We start from the raw sequence: 20787 nt of genomic DNA on the forward strand, positions 1-20787 counted from the left end.
AGTCATTTATTGTCCAGAAAGCCTTTCCTCTTGCGTTAGGCCATATTTCCCCATAAAATTTTCAGTGTTTTACATGATTAAGTCCAGTGGAAGTTTTTGGGGTTGTTTTGTTGGGCTTTTTTTATTGCGCACGTAAACATCAGACTTGAAACTGATTCATATTTGGGTGTACTGGATCCAGTTATAGATTTTTTTCTGCTTCCCATCAAACCTCACCAAATATTTCAATTAACTCTTGTAGTTTTGATTGCAGTGGTGATTCTTGTCATACCTGTGTGGCTGATGCTGCCATTTTGAGTTGCCCGTGTTTTGTGAGTGTCCCCATGTCACTGTGGTTAATGGTGTATCTGGTGATCCCGTCTATGCCATTGTCTCTAGGCTCTGGCACCGCCCCCGACACGTTGCTCAGGAGGTTTTTGACTTGCGGGGAACACATTGTCATGGGAATACAGGAGTCATCCCAGTGCTGCAGCTCATGCTGTCCTTTCCCGGGAGTCGTCGGTCGTTGTAGGCGTGCATGTTGATCACTGCATCCGTCTTCACCATGACTGGAGGCTGAGGCTTGTGTTTCACCCGTCTCTCGCAGGTGAACGACAGTCTGATCTCGTCCACCATGGCACTGCACAAAGACCTCTGGGCAAAAAGGGAGGATGACGGGAGGGGAGCGAGAAGGAGAAGAGGGGAAAGGGGTGGGGGGTAAATGCCTTAGCTTTAAATTGTTCTGACAGCAGAGAGTGTCGACAGTCTAAAGAGCACAAAATGGATTTAGTGCATTCGTGTTGTATCAGTGCTGAGGTTTGTATATGTGTGTAGCTGTCAGCATTATCAAACTGCACCACAAGTAGAGTGCACATGTCTCATTATTACTGCTTTGTCAAAAGGAGTGAACAAGTATAATGCATAAGCAAGCATGTAACTACTTACGAAGCATGACTCAAATTGAGTGATTTACAACATTAAAGGGCACTGCTATTCTGCCATCTCCAAATGACTAATAATGGATTAATTTTCTATGCTCCAATTTGCAATTATGCCTGTTAAAATAAGTAAATGTTGCGGTGTTATGGCCAAGTACTCCTGGGGATTAGCCACATAAAGGCATGTAAATCCCTTTACAACAGGTTTGAACTAAAAGCCATGAATAGAGCACAGTTTAGAAGACATGCAGCATGAGTATCATTAAAAAGACAAAAAAAAAGCCTTGGTTGCTAACTTATTTGCTAAACTCAAAGCAAAATAATCTGAAATCCAAGTGCAGTGCACTTTAAATACCCTACAAATAATCTGTGGGGATAGATACCTGCTCACGTTCTGCAGTCTTCCTTAGCTTGTAGATGAATTCAGCAATTGCCACAAAAACAGACAGGACCAGGCCAGACGCAAGCACAATGAATATACCACCCAGATTTTGGATTCCCATGGGGCCAGTCTCGCGATGCTCTTCATCCAAGCAGCTGCTCCCACTCCACCATTTCTCCTTCAGCATGTGTAGGCGCCCATCCTCCAAGATACTAAGGATTGCTATGGTGATTTTGTCCCTGTACGGGGAGCCTGAAAGCAACATAAGGCCCATTTAACATTGGAAGAAAAGCCATCTGGACTCTGTGATAATAAGGTTCATAAACATGTTGTGGCATACTGTCTTACTAGTAGCTACATGTTTTATACTGCTGCTGTATCTAAAAGCAATTCCTCTCACTCAGCTTTCAAAAATAACACATAACTTATGAAAAGGGCTTGAATTTTTTATTACTCTGTGCTCTAAGATGTATTCTGGAGTTATTCACAGGTCTTACCAAGGGGAGTGCCGATGCCATAGCCTTTGCTGTCGATATTCCCTCCCACCTGTGTCAGATTACAGTTTCTCCTAGTGATGTAATCAATAGTGGTGGACTCCATAATGAGGGCATAGTCTGATTTCAGCACCCTCTGAATCCCATCCTCGATAGACTTCACCAGAGATGTTCTTGGTCTGCTGCTCATAAAGGCCCACATCTTCTCAAATGTAGAAACCCTTGATTTCTGGGAGAGATGGAAAGAGACAGCTTTTTTAAAAAAAAAAAAAAAAGTACATTTATACCTCCATTGCTGTAGAGAAAGACAAAAGCAGTTTAAAAATATGCAGTGCTTTAATCACAATGAGGAAGGCTGGAGTTAAACTAAATAACTTTTAAATGTTGTAACAAAAAGGTGCTGGGGGTGGAAATACTGCTAACCATGAAATTTTGCTCATTCATCTGTAGGTAACTTTGCACCAATAGGGATTTTCTGAATGCCTGAAAATGTCAAAGATTGTACAGATAGTATCTGCTCATTTACAGCACTTAAGGACATGGTTTATTTAGCTAGCGACCAAATAGATTTAAATGATTACTTCTTCAGATCTCCATTGTCACAGGATGAAAGGACAGTAAATTGAAGCTTTGCACACATCTATTCTCATAAGTGCTACTGAAGCAGCAATAATAGAATGCCATTCCATTAGTCTTGCATCAGTCTATGTGGTATTTCATGCAATTTTCTGTGAGGTCACATTTATGCCATGACTAATTCTAGATAATTACTGTCTAAAGACTATGAGCCATTTCAAATTGTGAAAGATGCTATTATAAGAATCCCTCTGGTATTGTTAAATCCAGGAGAAACACAACCCTAGCTACTTAAACCAGAGATGTGATAGTTTGGTATTAACATTTATTGTTATCATTTTATTTTACACAACAAACACAACAAACCTGTTATTTTGTTTTTAATATGGAATGCTCATTGTGTTATGTCAGCTATCACTACAACATATACATAAGGTGTGGTTATTGTATCCTGTAGAAGTCGGCATTGTACTGTAACATGTATATGCAAAGTTTACGCAGAAGTCTTGTGAAGTGAGTATTGTATAAAATCAGAAATCTCTAAAAACTTGAGATATAAAAAATCTGTGTCACTAGTACAATTTCATGCAATCTGCAGTAATAGTAGTGGCTCATCTCCACATGATTTCTTTTCTTTATATGTCACAGAAATGCATCTTGCTCACAACTAACTATTTAGTGGCTAGTTAGTTTACCTGTGTGTGAAGTCTCAGCATTGCTTATGGAATATAATAATTTTTGTAACTAAATTAAGGACCAAATGCATCCATCTGCAAAGCCTTTATATATCCTTTCATCTTGCCAGTATTTATCATGCTTCTCTGCCTCATTGAGTTAACGTCATTAAGTCATTCTGCAAGGACAAGAGTTGGCAGAGGGCACTTGCGCCTTGGGTAATTAGACACCTGCATCTCCTATTCATAACTGTGATCATGAAATATTCTTGAATAGCAAAGAACGATAAAAACAAACTATTTTACATAACTATTTATGGAGGCCAAGTTTTACCTATCACTACAAAATGTTTCTGCAAAGGTACTAAAAGGTGTAACGATCAGATTTAAAGTCACTATTTGTTGTTTCCAAAATAAATGGAAAATTTCTTTAAAACTAGAATGTATCGATTTTTAAATAATTTCATTCATTCATTCATTACCTTGACCGCCTATTCCATTACGGGTCGCGGGTGAGCTGGAGCATATCCCAGAATTTTAACAGGTGAGAGGCAGGGTACACCCTGGACAGGTCACCAGTCTGTCGCAGGGCCAACACAGATAGACAAACAACCATTCATACACACACTCTTTCCTAGGGAGAATTTAGAATAACCAATTAACCTATCATGCATGTCTTTTGGACGGTGGGAGGAAGCCGGAGAACCCGGAGAGAACCCACGCATACACATGCAAACTACACACAGAAAGGCAAGTACCCCCCAGGTTCGAACCTCCCCCCAGCCGAGGCTGGGAACTTCTTGCTGTGAGGCTGCGGTGCTAACCACCACACCACCGTGCAGCAATAATTAATTGCAGAACGACAACATTTCAAATGCTGACTGATGGCAATTTTTTTAATTTATGCTACTATTGGGAAACATTTTTAAAACATCGCAGGTAGGTAGGCCTGTTTTGGAATCATGACTCTCTTACAGTAGCATGCTGTTGTAATGGCTGCAGAACATGGTTTGTTTGGAACTGTTCTTCTTAAACAAAACATTTTCCAAAAAAGACAACTAGACGACAACACAAGCTGCTCTTCAAAGCCCCTGCTCTGTAGAAGTGCTCCTGAGCCCATGCACTGATTTGGATCATAAGAACATAAATGTTTTAATGCTATGTAACCAGAGGGCCCAAAGATCAAGTCCACTTAAACTCTTATTTGTCTTTGTTCAATGCGTGCAGAGGTGTTTCCTGATTCTGTATATCATTGGTTACTAACAACAACAACAACAAAAACTGAACAACTTTGCACCTACTTCTAGAGTATGTAACATCAGTAAACAATACATAATTTCCTACTCAAAGCTAAAGGAGGATGTTTTGATTAAAGATCCTGCGTCAATTTGTTCATGTCAGTGAGACTTAGCATGCTGTTTTTATAATGCATCAGTCAGCAGGTCCTACAGTTTATTCTACAGTAGCTTGAGATGATGCTATTTCAAGAAGGGCAGGAACACATGCTTTGTGTGTGTGTATACATGTGTGTGCGTGCGACTGTGTGAAAGACTTTAATGAGTGTTTTTTATTAATTGTTATGAAATCTATTTTGATGTGTGTAAAGGCTTGTTTTATTTTCAATATGCATGAATTGCTTTTTTATCATGTAAAGCACTTTGTGTTGCCTTCAGCATGAAAAGCAGTTTATAAAGGTTCATTTAAGAATAGTTTTTTTATGATAAAGATACACATGCTCTAGACCCAAAACACATATTATAGCAGTGCACTTCATTCTTATTTAGACTTTAACTTAAAAGTCTGTCCTGCTTTTGTACATCTGCAGATCCACTTGTTAAGGCCTATGTGGAGCAACGATCTCACAAAGCCCTTGCAATCTTTGGAACCACTACTTTAAATCATTTTATATTATATTATATATATTATATTAATATATATATATATATATATATTATATAAGCCAGGTAATTATTTCTATATTGTTAATACTTTTATCAGCATAGTCTATTCACAACTTGATAACTGCTTTCATTTCTAATTATTAAAGAACCAGCACTAAGGTATGTTCTTTACAATCAATCACATTGCTTGGTTATTGTCTAATAACTTAATGACCAATCAGTTTGTTTTTTAGTATTATGCAGCTTTTTTTGTGCTTGTCCAAAAGACTGAGTATCTTCACCAATAATGTGCAATGTTTCTTACTCTGTAAAATGAGTGTTGCTCAGCACACAGAAAGCAGCATCATCTACAACAGGACTAAACTAAAAATAAATACAGTGCAAGACCTTGCAGACAGTTGCTAAAACTTTGAAATAGAAAAGGTGCATCAGGAACATACAGTGTTGAAAAATGAAGAAGCTAAAGAGTTAGGCTGTCCATTCAAATTAAAAACAAAGAATGTTAAGACACACTTTTAAGTCAAACATAGAATATCTACAACGACTTCATTTTTTTATTAGATTTTTTTAATCTGCAACTACTCTTTAATGTTTCTACTTACCCTGAAGAAACTCATGGTTGCCCCATCTTTGACCACACCATACTCGATCTTGGTCTGCTTGGCAATGTCGTCAGCTGAGTCCACTGGTGAGTCCATTCTCTCCACAGTAAGAAATGCTGCTAAATTAGCCGTGTAGGATGATATGATGATGAGTGTGAAGAACCACCAGATCCCACCAATTATCCTGGTCGACAGGGCTTTGGGCATCAGTTCTGAGCCTGTATACAACATAGAGAAAGTATTGAGCAATTAACACACCAATACTGCAGCTGAATTACACAAATGTAGTGACATGATCACTTTTGTTTCTGTTAATTAGGCTGCAAATATTTTTTGGCAGTGCCACTGGTGTTGATCAAGGTACTTACACTGAGGAAAACAAGAACTAAAGCCAGCATGGTAAGATAGCCAAACACTAAGCTAAAAAATTCAATTATGATAAATTATACTTACTCTTACTTACATTTTTTTTCTTTTTACATTTATTTTCTCTTTAGTTCATTTAGGCTCTTCAGCATTAACCTATTAAAACCTGATGTACCTATGGATGATGATGTGATGCATCTCTTTCAACCTGGCAGCAACCTTTGAGTGGTTTATGGTTCCAGCAGGTATCAGGAAGGTATTTTGAATGCAATTAAAATCTAGCCTTTGGTAAGAGTGGGTTGAATAAATATTTTTACTGCACTCTGTTTCCAGTTTATACTAATATCAATAGAAAAAAAATATTATAGCATACAAGTAGAACATTAACCAAAGCCTTTAGAGAATGTACACTAAAAACATCCTTAAGAAATCTCTCAATATATTGTTTTAACTTTAGTGTTGCAGCAATGCCATGGCAACAGGAATGATTTTACTTTCAGAAATGACTCAACAGGGTTGATGCTGCAATCTACACACCAACGTAACCACACTTAACACCTTTTTATGGCCAAAGCACTGCCGCGAAATATTGATTCATCTGATAATGACTGTGTTTGTGGTTGGAATATAAGTAGATTCCTCAGAAAAATATTGAAACATAATTTTCACATTATGATATTGTGAATCAGGTCATAACACTCTGCATAAAGAATAGAAAAAGATCAAGATATAACACCTCGACAGACTGACAGAACACCTCTGCATAAGCCTTGACTTTGAGTGGTCCTCTGCTGAGTACTATGTTTACAATAGCTCTCTGACTGGTGTTAGAGTTACTTTATATCTCATCTCTGACAACCTTTAAAATACCCTTGTGCTTTGTGCACTCTGTTACTTTACTGAGAAGATTTATGAGGGCAATTCTGAAGAGTAACAAGCCCACAGAAGGGGGGCAGAGTGGTCAGCTGTTTAACCCTCTTCCACCAAATTTGATTGGATTTGTCCTTTGTGGTTTGACAAAGACTCTACATGGTTACAAACGCGGGAAGACAGTAGGTCCTTTAATTCACAATGAGAGGCAAGATCCAGATGCATTCTGTGGTCACACTTAAAATGAATTGAAGCAAGGGGTAACTCAACTGAATTCCACACAATAAAGCATGTTGTCAGCAGGGACCAGTACATGTCACTGCATCACAGCGCTCCAGAAACACAAACAGCAGATCAGTCTCATAGTGCCAGGAAAATAAAGTGGTGTGAATATTGTCATGAAACTGACCTGCTCTGCAAGTATTTTTACCATGACTTGGTCACCAGTCTAGGCGCGTCCAGAGTTTGACACATATAAAAAAACCCTGGCCGTCAGCTGCATAAAGGGGGGAAAGACCTATCTGTGGTATCCCAGCATCTTGCACCACAGGTTAGGGATGTCTAACTGTCACCTCCGGAACTCCAGACCAGTCCACTGGATCCAATCTACTGGCGTTTGGCCAGCCCTTGCTGTGTCTACCGGCCCATTCCGTAATCATTTTATTTATTGATAACAACAACACAAATAATCAACACTGTTTTTATAGAGAGGGAAAATAAGTCCTCCTCACACCTGGCTTTCCTCCACTTTGCACTAATTCTTACCCCTGCCATTTATCATCTCTCTTGCCAACCACACCCAACCCCACCCCACACAATATATGAGCCAAAATCTATAGTGTGGGTGGTACTGTGACAATATGCAATATGATATAGTTCTTTGAGAGTTCATGTCTTGGTGACCTAGAAAATATAAATGTGCTTCTGGGAAAACTATTTAAATACTCTTCTGTCTCACTGCAGCAGCTGATGCACACAGGAGTAGATTTTATTGTAAGCTATGTTTAATAAAATGGACATGTTTACTTTTATGAACAGGAATATACAGACGTTTATTTGCAATCAAAATTCAGAGATACAGCTGACACACAACATCTGAAAACTGATATATGCTTAGAAAATGGAAACTTGACCATCAGACAAAACCACAAGATTTTGTTCCTTATGGACTTGATTAGAAATGAGAAGCACTCAGAAACACAAACCTCTGCTGTGCCATTTATTTTTTTTTTTTTTTTTTGCTAGTTATTGTGGGCTTTAATTTTTAGTTAGTACCTCTAAAATTATCCCTATCTCTGCATAGTGAAGAATCCTTTAAAACATTCCTGTATCCAGGTTGTGAATCTGGATCACCCCAAAACCTTATGCCTTGCCCCTTATTTCCATTTTATGAGATTTCCTGAAAATTTAATCAAAATCCATCTATAACTTTTTGAGTTATGTTGCTAACATACAGACAAACCAACCCCGCCAAATACATGACCTCTGCCTTGGCGCAGGTAATAAATGTTACGGGCTACTTCCTCAGGGAGGAAATTATTAGGACAGTATTTCAAGCTTTACATCAGTAAATGGTCATAACCCCTGGTGGTAATAGAAGTGCAAAGAAGCCTCATATAATAACTTTTTGATACAGTCACTCAACAGAAACAATGTTTTAATGTATTAGAATTCAAACAATGTGACACTTTGAAGATCTTTACAACAAAACAACTTGCCAGGTTATATATATTTTAAGCTCTTTCCTGTAAAAAAATGCTTTGACATCACAGGTGAAAGTTTCTATGTAAAGAGACAAGTATCCTGTATAGGTGAACACGTTCAAAACATCCCGAAATTGCACGTACAGCAAAGTCTCACCTCTCATTCATTTATACTTTTGTACCATGAAAGTAGGTAACACTGTTGGATAACTGTTGTGTTTCAGTATGTGAGAGAGGCTTTTCTGAGGATTTTTTAATAGGAAATCTGACTTCCTGTAGTATTTCACTTATTTACAGTTAGCGATCAGAAGCTGAAAGTTCATACTTGCTATAAAATGCGCCATAAAAACAACTATGTATCAAGAACTTATAGACAGTTGGTTACAGAATACACACAATGCACTACAGCAATTGTCCAGTTAAAATGTTTGATCACACCTTCCCGTTCGTGTTGAATGAATAGTTGTGTTTAAACTTTTGGCTGGCTCTGAGTATGAAAGACAATTGCCATATTTACATGGCCACAAGTATTAGGTTTAAAACCCTGTTTAGAATAAAAATGCTTTGTGTAAACATACTAACCAGAAGATTCTGAACAAATCACACTCATTTAAATAAAAATTTCATGCAGGTTAGGACAGATAAGTTATGCTGATTGTTGTTCTATCACTTTGCATGAAACGTGTGTTTGGTAGAAATTATAACCGTGCATGTGCGTTATATCAGCCGTATATTAATATAACATAATCCTTCACTTTACATTACAGATTTTAGTTAGTTTTACTAAAAGTTTATTAAAAACTGAAATTAAAAAAAATGTACATCTAATGGAAGACCGGGTGGGACTGTAAGAGAGCTAATCTGTATGTGATGCAAATACGCTGCTTGAGATTTTAAATCATTAAGATGATAATTAAATGGTAAGTTGGTAATAAATACGCACACACAGTGGTACTTATTTAAATTGGAAATTACAATTTCTTTTTCTGCTGCTGTTTCTGAAAAGTCAGGTAGCGGTACTATTCTGCACGTCAAAATGGTTTATTTCATTCACACATGTGATGTCTGTAAATGCATGGCATGTTCGAGATAACGTTTAAGGGTTCTCTGGCCAAATGAGGCAGCCCAAATTGTCAAGTAGACACCTGGATTTTAAGACGTGTACTTCACCGAAGAGAAATACACAACTGATCACTTCCAGTGGGTCATAACATGTCTGAGACGGATAACTTTCATAAGAGAACATTTTGTTTAAAATGCATTTAACAAAAAATAAGTAAAACTAGAATGTAAGTCCATTTTAATAGTTTTAGGTTTGAATGAAATTAAGTACAAAAAAATCTAAATGATAGCATTTGATTTAAATTTTGAATTCCTCTTTTCTCTTAGTGCATAACTCAAAAGATACTTTCAAATGTTCTACATGGGGAAACCAGTTTGTGGGAAATAATCAGAAAAGTGAGCAAAAGCCTACTGAGACCCCAGGAACAGAGTACAAAAAGTGTTTGCTTTTGCACCTCCTCATATTTTATGTTCTTTTTTGTTGTCTCTGACACCTCCCTCCCACAGACAAGCTGGTAGATTTATTTATTTTTTATTTCCTCAAACACGTCCATTTACATTTTAAACATGTCAAGGAAATGGCTTCCGCCTCAGCTGCTGTCACTATGCTTGGCAGACAAGCAAAGGATGTCTGTTAATGTGACACCAGCAAAATACACACCTCTCTGCAGATACCGCTGTGCAGCATGTGTTACAAGGCTGTGTAGCAGAAATAGGTGTCACCAAAAGCCAGACTTAGTGTCAGTTTAAAAACTTGGACACATCACATGCAAATTTTCAAGATAATGTTATTTATTTATTTTACAATATAGCTACTTATTAGACAGTTTTTTTTTTTTTTTTTATGCGATTTAAAAAACGTTGAAAGCAAAAAAAAAAAAAACATAAATCTTGTTACAATGTGAACATTTGTTTTCAAGAAACTATGAATAAGATCTTATTAGTAGCAGCAGCTTCATTCAGCAATTGTAAATGAGAGAAACAGCGGAGCCGAAGCATTTACATACAACACTGCGAGCCCTGTTATGAATTATGATAGAAAATTCATCCCTGTTTGGTTTAATAATATTCGCTACTAACTAGCTCATTTTGTTTTGATTCTCTCCCTCTTCTCTCTCCCCGCGTACTGCCGCTACCCTCATATTTCTCTGCCTGCACCAGCAAATTGGCAGAGCTGCTATGCAGTTTCACAAGAGTGCTGCCGAGTTTCTGTGCTTAATGAATTGCTGAATGTATTTGCAATCCTTACGGGCAAAGATCCACTGCCGTGTCTCACTAAGCCTCCTTGATTTGTCTTGTTACATTGAGGTTAAACATTTTGTTACTTAGGTCCGTTTCTCCACAGCTGACTTCATTATGTAATTTCTGTTCCTTCATTTTCTTAACCATCCCTTAAAGGGATACCTAGCCAGTATTAACAATTTATACCCCATTGGTTTCCACTCAAAATGATCATCTGGAGTTTCAAGTTTAGTAAGCCATTTTGGTTTCTCATTTTGACAGACAAAAGTCCTCCACTGAGGACATTATAAGTACATACTGTGCAACAATCCTCTGCCAGCCCTTATTGCTCAACATCTTGCCAGGAAATGGTAAATAGGTGCAATATATTACTGAAACATGTGCAAACATAATTATGCAAGACAAAAACCATTTTCTGCAATTCTGATGAGCTTGAAAATCAGTATTTGGTTTAACCACATTTACTCTTCAACACAGCCTAAAACTGCTTACGTACGCTTTCTCGTAATTTCCTTGAGTTCATTTGAGGAATAGTCCTCCAGGCCCCTTGGGGCACACTCCAAAGATATTCTTTGGAGAATGGCTGCAGTTTGTTCTGTTCCATGTGAAGATGTTCCCACACTGCTTCAATTATATTTAGGTTCAGACTGAGGTGAAGGATTGATTACCCCGCAAGACCTGTACACACTGATTTTTGGTCCACTTCTTTTGTGGTTTGGCATATATTAACCCCTCCTCCTTGTTTACCATTCTGTCAACCAGTGTTTTTGAAAGAATTTCAGAAAGACCAGATATCTACTGCACAAGATGACTTTAAAAGATTATAAAAAAAAAGTCTGATTCCTTGGAAGCAAAATATAAAGAAATCCAGCTCAAGACTTTCGCACAGTACTATAGAAATATGTCGCCCATTTATACATTGTCAGGTGAGCTCATGCCGACAGTAGCTGATGGGGTACTTGCTGGACAGTTATGAATGAGACGTATGGATTCCGCATACGGGGGTCACTCTTTGTGCAAGTCATGCAGTTCTGAAAACGTCACACTCCTTGCATGGCTGACAGCTGGCATTTGTCAGACATTGTTCTTCAACTTACCCCTTTCGGTCTAACATTCAGAAGGCTCTTAAGCAGGACCAGCAGCTGTGTTTCAGGAAAATAAATGCAACAGTGTTTACCATCCTTACCTGACAATCTCTGACATGTGCCTGCCACCTACTCTTTCACTTGTTAAACAGCAAGCAGGTGACAACAGCCTTTGTTTGTCATGTAAGACAGAGCACTGCAGTTCTTCTTGACAGGGAAATGTCTTATGAAACAGTCACACGATGGGAATCATAGAGCTTGTCAGTTAAAGAGGCAGAAAATAGGAACTAGTGATTAAGAGGTGAAAGGGATGACTGCATTGTTTTGGACAGGAAAGAAAATATGAGTTCAACCATACCTTGTTGCATTAAGGAACCAACTCCAAACCAGAAGCTGTTTAGGAGAGTGAAGTTGTTCTCCACCACATCAGATCCGGGATTGCAGGGGTGAGCGTCATACCATTCATATGGGCTGAACCTGCAGCAAAGGAGGGATGTTGGTAGATTTGATAGTTGAGAAAAGACAGAACTCATCTTTTATCTATCCTATATTAAACAATTTTTAATAAATAGCAGCATTGTCCAAACTCCCTTCTTCCTTGATGTCACCAATCATATACTCTATAATCTATTTGCTTAAAAATGTTCATACCACTACATAGTTCCATTTTAAACTTCTATTTTCAACTGGTATTTATCCATTCATTCATTCGTTTATTTATTTATCATTTTTGGCCACACGTGGCACCATAAGAAGCTTTTCACATGAAATTAAGATAGATAGCATGCAACATGGTGATCTGTTTATGCAGACAGCTGACTCAGTGCAACTTTTCATTTTTTTATCTCCTCATAATAACAACACTGATGGTTTGCCATTTTATTTAGCGGAGAGCACATTTTTTTCTTCTTATTTTGCTAGAAATAATAATTTATATAGAATAATTTTGTTTACAGAAGAGTTGCACATACTTTGTTGGTCTAAAACATTCAATCCGTTATCAAATGTCACATCAAACCTCTTTCAAATCAACTGATCCAGGATTTTAAGTGTTACCTTTGGAAATCCATTTGACTTTTTCACCATGCTTTGTGTTTAAAGATAACCAATGAGACACAGATATACACATTTTCAGAGGGTATAAAATGTCATGTTTGAGAATTTGAGGAATAACGGCTCCTCCTAAAGTCACATAAAATCATAAAACATCCACACTTTCTTCTTTCTGCCATTTAATTTGACATCTGATGAGATTGTGGTACACCTTCATTGAAAGTCATTTTCACAGGCAGATATTCAGATAAAGTATGCTAAATGTCAGAATTTTGTATTCTTTAAAGTATTTATACAATGAGTAAAACCTTTACTCATGCTGAGGACAAAAATGATGAGCCTCTCTGAAATGTTCTGACATGGTGAAACATGGTGCTGATCAAAGAAAAACCCTCTTTCTTCAAAGGCAGACGACTAAATTGGTGTTTCTTTTCAATTCTTAGAGTACACAGTGAAAAAAAATCTGCCGATTACACTAATGGAAATGTAGCTTGTTTAAAAGATTGATAGACTTCTATTTAACTGATGTAAATCAATTGATTGATGTCTAATGACTGATCAAAACATGCCACAGAAATATCTCCGAATGACTTAGATGCCTAAAACTGTTTTCCAGTCCTTATTCATTTATTTGTCTTCTTGAAACTACTGGATATTTAAACTAGTGAGCTGTAAGACACAATTTTAAACAATTTGTTTGTCCAAACTCTTTCCTGTGGAATAAAATGAATAGTCACCAGTGTTTCGTGTTTGAATTAAAAAAAACTCATCTACATAATATTTGCAGTCAGCAGAGAGACCCTGGGCAGTTGTTGTACAAATACTTGCTATCATTTAAATAAATTCTTTCAGTTTCATTTTGTATTACTTTAATAATAAATTGAAAACCATGGCCAAATAATTATGATAGTAAAGAGGCACAGAAACTAGAGGAGACTTTACGCACCGCCAGAAATTACACAGCCAGGGTTTGCAAATGATGTGAGTGCACTTTCTACCTAGACAATGAAACAGAGCTGATTCAGTATTTCTGGTTCTGCTAATTTCTAAAAAGGTTGGTGCTGTCAAGCAGATCCATCAGCTTGCTTCAGACAACATGCTTACAAGGCTGCAGCCTACTCGTAGAGGAAATGATCGGTAAAGAGCTTGGCATCCAAACAGAACACAGATATTTAGAAAGCACTATATTAAATTTCTATGAAATCCAGTCCATTTTAACAACATGGATTACAACATGTGTATGAAATTTATTTTTCAAAACCTGGTGGTGAAACACAGATTTTATTGTTACCCATAAATATTTCATTTAGAATTACAGTGATTAGTCTGCATCATGCATATATGTTCACTAGGAAGATTTTAGACATTATGGCTTTGATTATGGGAAAATAAGACTTTCCTACATTTTCTTTTTGGAAATGATTAAATAGTTTGAGAGTATTTATATTATAATCAATCCCTATGAAACTAAACATTTCAACTTCTTCCAACTACCGATTTCTGCTTGGCTGTCCAAGTTCAGAAGTAATTAGTTATCCATTCGGGCATAAAGTTGCTTTTATATTATTTGAATTTCACTGCATGATATTTATTAACACATTTATTATTATTAATCTCTGTCTCAGTCTGTCTCTATGGCTCATCAGTCTAATGATCTTTTATAGGCATTTTCAGGCATTTACTGTTGTGAAGTAGGGCCATCTGGCACATCCTTTTAACTTACAGAGCGATTGGTATTCACCAAGCTAAGAGAACATTTTGGAATAGTTTCTATATATTTGGAGAAAATTCAAATGGAGTAAATTGAGCATTTACTGAGGACTATTTGATGTTAAACATAGGATTTGCTGTTAGTGCCCATGTTCATGAAAATGTCACCCATCGCAACAAGGGATCAAACAGAGCCCTTTATCACTCACATATAAAGTGTATTAGGCTTAGTCAACATGTAGAAGGGTCAAAATTCTGTCAGCTTTGTTTTGTAAAAAAAAAATATATATATATGAAATGACATATTAACTGTTTGTGTCATTATCTCCTTTATGTGCCAATATATAGCCAGTATAAATAAATGAAGTGTGTAGAACCACCCACTGCACTCTGTCTTTATCAGGTCTTTATATAACAATATACGATTTTTATATGAAAAACTATCATCATAACATACTAGCAGAGTGTAAATGTTAATCCAAAACAAAAAATGAAAGGGGAAAAAAAAGTTAAACTCCCTTTTGATATTTGTTATTAGTAAAAAAAAAAAAAAAAAAATACAGATTTTTCTGAACAATATTTTGCTAAATCTTCACTTTACCTTTTTGTCATTATTTTAAAGATAATGGCTGATGTAATATATAAAAAGACAGTGGTAATTTTCCCTGAGACATGTGTTAGAATATAGCTTGTATTGTGTTATTCATTCACTGCTGTAAAATGATTTGTGCCTTTGAAGAAAGATACTTTGCAACATAATAGTTTGCAGCAAAAATCTTGACACTGCTGTCTTCCATTAAAAATGACTATCTTCTGCTTGAAGCAGAGCTCTCACATTCCTCTATGTCCATTATATATTCTTTAAAGCTATATACAATATGGCCCATTTAGCTGTCTAGGTTGGCCTTCAGCAAACAACTGCAACAATTTAAGATAATTCTGTACTTAAGTGAAGCCACTCTCAAATTAGTGTATTATCACAATGAGGAATGATGATAGAGGAGTGCAGCTGTTTGCTCTCAAGGCCCAAAACTCCCTCCAGTGCCTGTTTTTCTAGAACTTCCTGAAGCACCACTTTGCATGCGAAGCAGCAGGAAATGCAGTGGGTGACGTTAAAAAGATATTCATCGTATTCATGACCAAAAAAGGGAAAAAAAGAGGATAATCTCCATCTATAGTAATTGTAACCAACTTACAACAGCCTGAATTTCATCATTCACGATATATGAAAATGCTGATCATGAACTATTAATAGCTTTCTCTGATTCAATTTCATATCAAGTATGTATGTTATTTTTTTTGGTTTCTTTTCTGAGTATTTGAATATGATAATTAGATGAATTATTCTTTCTTACTCCTTATTCAAAGGCTGTTTTAAGCTGGCTTGCCAGTTCCAAAGACTTCACACAGGAAACCAGAAATTGCACACTGAATGGGACTTTGCAACTCAACTGGAGGTTTTTTTTTGTATTCCTCCTCCCACTGCTGGGTTGTGGAGAGCTCATGTAGATATAACTGCCTTGATCACTACCCAGCAGCTAACACAGTATGATAAACTGGCTCATGTACTAGAACTTCAACCTATAATGATAACGGTGTAAATTACAATCATTACAAAAAATCTTGTGGAGAAATGCATGAAGGACAGAAAGGACAAATAAATTGAAACTTCTGAGCTTACCTAGCAATGACAAAAAGAACACAGCTAACGCCCAGGTAGGCCAGAAGAATGTACACCCAAATGTCTGGAGTCATGGGGTTCAGAAAGGAGAAGAAGCCGTTGTTGGTGGAATTGGGTTTGCGATACAGGATGCTGATGCCCGTGTTCATAAAGGGTTTGGTGAAGTCAATAAACTTCTCACGAACGTAAGTGATGGTGAGAGGAGCAACTGCCAAGTCTGCTCTCTGTAGTGGGGAAAAAAGAAAATTAAAGATTAACTTTGTCTTTTTATTTTGTTGTAGCACTGTCTGTAGGTCCAGTATGTTCGTCCAGGTTGAAATACCATAGAATCAGTAATGAAATGTGTTACTAACAGAGGTCACATCAAGTACTAAAATTATAAAATCACATTCACATTGAGTACCAAGCAAATTGATACACATATTTATTCATTTTGATTCTTTCTACATCAAGACTTAAACAACATAAAAATGAAATATGTTAAGGAGCTGTTTGAAAACATCCTATGATGCACAGCCGTGAAATTATCGTCCACAGAGAAATGTTTTAGTTTTTTCAGTGATGCCTTTAAAAAAACAACAACAACAACAAAAAAAACACAGCCATTTAATATATTGTGAAAAAAAAGACATATCATATTATATAGATACGTGCAATGCACGCAGCTGAGCATGACAGGATAAGCTACTGTAACCTATTATATATGTATGACTGCATATTCAGAAGGTTACATTTATATCACACCCAAAGCCCCCCCTCCCAACTCTCCCCTACACGATGGTTGGACAAGAGGTTAATGAAACCAGCTGCTTGGTTCACGCTTGGATACCTCTTCCCTTCCAAAAACATGACCCAATTCACAAAGGGAGGCCTTCTTTACTTCCTACATACTGAGTAGAAGGAGAATACGGGAGCTTGTACCAAAAATAATTCACCATCCTGCATTTTTACCACATGAAGTTAGTTTGGAAGAATAAATGCAATTTAGGTAAATGACTAAACATGCAAGGAAATTAAAATTAAATCTTAAACACGGTGAGTTCCTATTCTTTTATTATTAATCATGTTTCTAATTCTTTTTGTGTGAACCCTTTAAAGCATGCTTCTTTTTTTTCTTTTTTTTTTAACAATCAGCTATCCAGTTAAGACCTTTGGATTGTTGTCGGTATGAGTTAAAATTTCTCTGTTGCTTTGATAGCTCCTCTGTCAGATTCATGTGACAACTGCAATGTATCAGTCAACAAAGGTCAAAACGAAAACATTTCCACATTGTCTGCAGCACCACAGATTATGTGCGCCTGTGGTCTGCACCATGGTGGTTAAATATGCAGTGGCCTCTGAAGAGATAGAAAGATGGCAAAACCAGAACATCCTGCTGTGCATCTGCTGTCTCTCCTAAACTATTCAAATTTGCACATCACATACTGCTCCCTATGTTCTTGACTGCCAACTGCAGTGATGGACCAACCTGCCACTCAGCCGTAAGATCAACCAGCATGTGATTCCAGAGATCCCTATGGTGAGCTAATATACATGCCGCATGTTCTTGTTCTGCTTTCTGCTTATACCTATAAACTGGGCCAAAGCAAGATAGCCTGATAGTGCCCCGCAATGTGCCATGTGGCAAGACATTATCTGGGTTTGCAGATGGTGGGCATAGTGGTGCTTTCCCTCCAGACCTCCTCACCTGACCACAGACTTGAAGACTAATGACATTATAAGTAACGCCACAAGAGTAAACACTCAACATGAACCCTATTTGCAGCTATACATTTTCACAGATGCTCCATAACATTTTAATTTTTCACCAACAGTTGCACACTAGTGCTATACTGCTGCAGTGCTGATAGTCTTGCTCTTTGTTTAGGCATTTAGTCTAGACTGAAGTGCATATTTTGCTTTGGCACAATATGTTGTAATTGCAGAAACACATTGTGCTGAACTATGCAGTGGTCACGGCAGATAACAGATTGCTATTTTTTGCTATAGGGATGCTGAGGGAATGTAGAAACATCTCAGTCGGAAGCTGTTATGCATGGATCCCATATACAGTCTGTCTGTGTGTCTGTCTATCTCTTACATAAAATAATATTACAATCAAAATATAATTTATTATATTATTGAACTATACATGTAACAGAAGTATAAATAATGAATACTGCTTTGTGTAAACACAAGACTTGCAGCCTGTCACAGATTTATCTCAGAGCACGTTGGCAGACAAGACAGAAATGTTTTGGCTGTTAACTTGTGTCCTTGCAGCTATAGGTCAGGCACGCTCTCATCCTGTTAACTCAAATAAAAATCAAAATCACACTTGTCCATCCACTTGTAAGCATGTGCTGCTCACAATAAAATATCTTTAAGATGAAAATGCAAAACTGTGTCACCCAATTAAAAAGTCACCTCTTCTTCCTAACATAAATCTAACTATCAACACAGACAAAGAGGAAATGCACTGGCCATAACCTTCCAGTGTATCTGTCGTTGCAAGATTAATTGCCATGAAACAAATGATGTGCTGAGGACGCTATTAACATTTGCATCACAGCATGATTAAAGTGATCATCTATTTTGACTTAATCAAGTTTAACAAGACCTGTTGCATCATTTAGCACCTTCCAAACAATGCCCTTTGGCACAGCAGTGAGCTCTGTGACTACATAGGAAAATAAAGCACAATACTCCACTACTGCATACAGAAATATCACACTTTTTTATTCAGAAGCATCACTTACATACATCACATAATATGATATTCATAATAAATGTTTTATGCTGTTTCAGTCACACATTTTTCACTGTGTGAAAAGCGTGAACTACAGAGAGGAAGGCTTACAATTTATATTAATAAACTTCAGCCTTGCTCTCTAACAGTTTAGTGCAAACCTGTAATGCAGTTATGATTAATAAGGGTACACTAAGTGAGATGGTAGTGGGAATCTATTAATCTTTTGTTTTGTAATCATATGCAGCTCAAACACAATTTTTCCCTCTTTTCGACCTCAGACCTTATCTGTAACATTTCTATATAATGCCACTGATTTCCAGTAAAAGTTTATATAGCTTATCTATTTCAATATTTAAGACAAGGGCAACAGGGTTTAAAGTGGTTAATAGAAAGTAAATACAAATTCAGGGTGATGAGAAAATAAATTGTACATTTACTTTTTTTCTTTCCTGTCACATAAGGTGTAAACAACAAATGGCACTGATTTATATGTTTGTGGGTTTGTGGATAGGCTGATTTCTCCCCAAATCGGCATCCATGCTGTTGTCTCGTATCATCTCAGAGTCAGATCGGTTCAGCTTACCATTAAGTTTACGATTCAAGTCTGCTGAATTATGATGCACTTTTTCTTACCAGCAGGGTTAGGAAAGCAGTGGACCACAAAATAGAATAGACTAAAAATCCACAAAGTTATCATCTTGCATCCTTGGTCATGTGATAAGAAGCACTAAAAGCAATAACCAGCCGCACAGATGCTTATCTCGCCCTCTGCTGCTGTTTGGAAAAGCAATAGATGTAAAAAGGCTGAAAAATATAACCAGAACTAATGTTTTAATGCATGGCTTTATCTCCATTTGTCTGCTGTGTCTATTTTTTATTTTTATTTTTTTTAATACTATAAAAAAAAGCTATTGCAGGTACATGATGCTACGTATTTGTTTTTAATAGCTTACATTTATATATATATATATATATATATATGCTCAGTAAAGAGGTCTCTATCACCAGATGTTACATCTTTATAAAAAAAGAAAGAGTAAACCTACAACAGAATAGAATTGCTCATTTGGCTAAATGCACCTTCTCCATTTAAAGACAAATACATTTTGTGCTGTTAAATGATGGAGTCGTGCATCTTCACGTCATGCCAGCCTTCTCTGCCTTTGGTAATCCATTTGTTCCTCCAAAGGTTATTGTTATCAACATAGATCTGGCAAAAAGCTTGGATGTAGAAATGAAGTGCTGCAGTTGGAGCCAACCTTTTCGAACCCTTTCAGCACCAAGCCATTGACTCCTGCCATACAATTCCCTGCACTAAATGCCACTTAAGCTATTACAAGTTTTCAGCTGAGTACAGCGCTGACCTGATGGGGCTGAGGACAAAGGGAGAGCACCGACAGGGACACTTATGAAATGCCAGCTGAGAATTGCCACCATCACTTGGATATGAAGCTGTTTCATGGCCACTGAGGCTTGGTTTGACACAGACGGCGTTGATGGCCTGCTATCCTTAAGAAAGATTTTTCCCAGTGTGTTCATTTAAATCTATTTAACATACAGAGCAGCACATGATTATATTAGATGTCTGATTTATGCAGCTGCAGGAAATGTCTTGTCTCACTGAGAGGCATCAACACACTTGTAACTTTTAGGCAACCTTGACATAATTGTGCCATAAATGTAACTGACAGCTTGGCTGGCTCTTCCTGACTTATACTCAATCATATCTATATCACTG

At 37.0% G+C, this 20787-nt stretch overlaps 1 protein-coding gene across 1 annotated transcript in view; it reads right to left on the reverse strand.

Annotated features, from left to right (window-relative positions):
- Nucleotides 1-354: 354 nt before the first annotated feature.
- LOC121642057 (glutamate receptor ionotropic, kainate 3) overlaps nucleotides 355-20787 on the reverse strand; it is a 101219-nt gene continuing 80786 nt past the window's right edge. The window contains exons 11-16 of the mRNA XM_041988525.1: nucleotides 16319-16542; nucleotides 12233-12351; nucleotides 5547-5764; nucleotides 1797-2022; nucleotides 1301-1551; nucleotides 355-633 (exon numbers count right to left, since the gene is read on the reverse strand). Of these exons, the coding sequence (XP_041844459.1) occupies nucleotides 439-633; nucleotides 1301-1551; nucleotides 1797-2022; nucleotides 5547-5764; nucleotides 12233-12351; nucleotides 16319-16542 (1233 nt within the window). The 3' untranslated portion in view covers nucleotides 355-438. The remainder of the gene's footprint in view (nucleotides 634-1300; nucleotides 1552-1796; nucleotides 2023-5546; nucleotides 5765-12232; nucleotides 12352-16318; nucleotides 16543-20787) is intronic.

This window comes from Melanotaenia boesemani, chromosome 6 (assembly GCF_017639745.1).
Source record: "Melanotaenia boesemani isolate fMelBoe1 chromosome 6, fMelBoe1.pri, whole genome shotgun sequence".
Lineage (NCBI taxonomy): Eukaryota > Metazoa > Chordata > Actinopteri > Atheriniformes > Melanotaeniidae > Melanotaenia > Melanotaenia boesemani.